The sequence below is a fragment of the Pyrus communis genome, chromosome 3, assembly GCF_963583255.1.
Source record: "Pyrus communis chromosome 3, drPyrComm1.1, whole genome shotgun sequence".
In the NCBI taxonomy this organism is placed as follows: domain Eukaryota; kingdom Viridiplantae; phylum Streptophyta; class Magnoliopsida; order Rosales; family Rosaceae; genus Pyrus; species Pyrus communis.
This window is the reverse complement of record NC_084805.1, coordinates 27,168,983-27,171,406: the sequence shown is the minus strand read 5'-3', so window position 1 is coordinate 27,171,406 and position 2,424 is coordinate 27,168,983. Positions and strand designations below refer to the sequence as shown.

The following is a 2,424-nucleotide window of genomic DNA, read 5'->3' as shown; positions in this document are numbered from 1 at the left end:
ATTACGACCGTGGCGACGTCATATACAGAAAAAGTTTGAAGTTGCCATGTGTATGAATCCAAAATCAAATTTGATCATCGTCATCCCAAAATTCCACCAAGAAACGTCTTTCACACTTTCCTTGCCTAGACAGTCACCTTGTTGACTTTACCAACCCATTGCCCATAACAACAAGCCAAGTCTTGCAATTGAATTGCTAAGTTAGCATCCATTTGCTTATGTTTACCGTTTAGCTCAATTTGCAGTTTAACCTAATTTACCATGAAAAAAATACATGATTTTGGCATAACTGACCGACCCGACAAAAAAATAGAGTGAATAAGGTCTGTGTTACGCATGCATGTTGTGAGAGAGGTTATAAAATTTGTGTTACAAGCGACAAGCCTGCACTAGATTAATTTAAACTACAAAAAGAAATTCAAATTTGAGTACAGAATGAAAACATATTGCTCTAACTAATTTATCTAAGTCCAAATTTAACACAAATCAACCTTAGTTAGTTTCACAGTGATGATGCACAAGTTGCAAGTGCTTATTATCCCACATATGTCTGCTCAAGGCATATTTTGAGATTATGAAGCATAACAAGTTTATAGCAAATATCACCCCTTAAACCCATCTTTGGGGCATCGACCTTCGTACCAATTTCCCTGAATTACTAAATGGAAATTTTAGTTATTATGCTTCGTATGATTTGTAATATCAGAAGGAAGCCAAGGGCAAAAGTTGTGCACCATCAACATCAAGTGGTGGAAGACTAGTCCAATATATAATTTTCTTTTTGTTGATTTCCATCACCATCCTCGTGCCAATGAAAATTCTTTGACCCCACGTTCCGTCCTTTAGTCCAAAGTTAAATACAAGTCTTGTGCCTATATGCCACTATCTTCAATACCTGTTCTTGCCAGATTTCAGAAGGCTCCTTACAGGTATGAGAAGGCAACTTGGGGAGGAAGAACTGGCTAAGGAAGCTATGGCTTTAGCCTCCTCACAACAAAATGAGCTCCCATTGAATGAGAATGACTCACAAGACATGGTCATATACCAAGTCCTAAATGAAGCCACGTCTCTCACCCCCTCACTATTGCCACAGAGGCACCACATCCATCGTCAACCAAATCGCCTCGAACCCACCAAGAACGTCGGAAAAAAGCACTATAGAGGCGTGAGGAGGCGTCCGTGGGGCAAGTACGCAGCTGAAATCCGTGACTCTACAAGACAAGGTGCGCGTGTATGGCTAGGAACATTTAACACAGCTGAAGAAGCTGCCTTGGCATACGATCGAGCAGCTTTTCAAATGCGTGGTACTAAGGCCATGCTTAATTTCCCAGCTGAAATTGTGGCTGCATCATCTCCACCAACATCATCAGTTCATAGATTCAGGCCAAGTTTTAGTACACCTTGCAGCTTAAATAGTAAAAGCAGTACTACTACTTCAGACTCAAGTGGAAGTTCTAGTATGCCTTCAGTTGGGACGCCAAGATCAGAATCTGAGAGTAAATTAAGTACCGTGGAGGTACAAAATATGGAGGGTCAGATCTTCTAGAAATCTTCTTCTTCTTTTTTACTTACAAACTTCGGGTTACTAAACATTAGGACATTAAGTTTCATTTTATAGAAAGCAGAGTTCTTAGAGGTGTCTGGGAAAGTTTGTAATTTTTCTTTCATTGGCTAGTTATTCTCTTTTGCTTTGCCAACACAAACAGTAACAATATAATTCACTGCCAAAGAAAGAAAAAAGGGTATACAAATGTACTGCAAGAAGTGAATTTTATTGGTTTTGTAATATAATTGAATGAGTTGGAGCTTATTTTGTTTAGATACATACATTCTTTTGGTTTTCTCTCTTTGAGCTTCACAATTTTGATGAGGCAGGTGGATGCAAGAAGAAATGCTAAAATAACTCTTAAAAGCGGGACCTTCATGAACTCTCTTTTACCTCACATTTTTTGCACAATGTTTTATAATGTTGGTATAGGAATTGACGTTAAACTGAATGTGACAAAGAGTCCCACTTGTGAGAAATTCCTCTTAACAATTCTCATCTACTAAGACAATTTACCTACAATTTGAGGAACACTCAGTGAGAATTAATTATCATCTTGTCCAGTACCTAATGTGAAAATGAAGAGGACTGTTCATATCAGTCCCTTAAAAATCAGTCTCTGGGCTTATATTTTGTAGTGAAATGCATGGACTATGGGACAATTTTTACATACTAAATAGTGTATTGGAGAAATGTAAAGGAGACTATTTCAAAGTATTTTTCATGGATCATTGATCACCTCATAATTGAACGTCAATTCATGTGTCAACGTTATAAAATATTGTATTAAAAATATAAGATGACAGAAAGCTCATGAAGTGTTCCAATTTTTGAATCTCTTTAGCATTTCTCACTTGTCAAATGGACCACTATTTTGG

The 2,424-nt window shown here is 37.5% G+C and overlaps 1 protein-coding gene across 1 annotated transcript; it reads left to right on the top strand.

Annotated features, from left to right (window-relative positions):
* Positions 1 to 845: 845 nt before the first annotated feature.
* On the top strand, positions 846 to 1,810 carry LOC137729761 (pathogenesis-related genes transcriptional activator PTI5-like). The gene has a single exon (XM_068468781.1). It carries the CDS (start codon positions 932 to 934, stop codon positions 1,544 to 1,546), a length of 615 nt encoding a protein of 204 aa, XP_068324882.1. The 5' UTR covers positions 846 to 931; the 3' UTR covers positions 1,547 to 1,810.
* Positions 1,811 to 2,424: the final 614 nt, after the last annotated feature.

Bases quoted from the DNA above. Each gene is read 5' to 3' on its own strand.
- LOC137729761 (XM_068468781.1), top strand. From the start codon at position 932: ATGAGAAGGCAACTTGGGGAGGAAGAACTGGCTAAGGAAGCTATGGCT.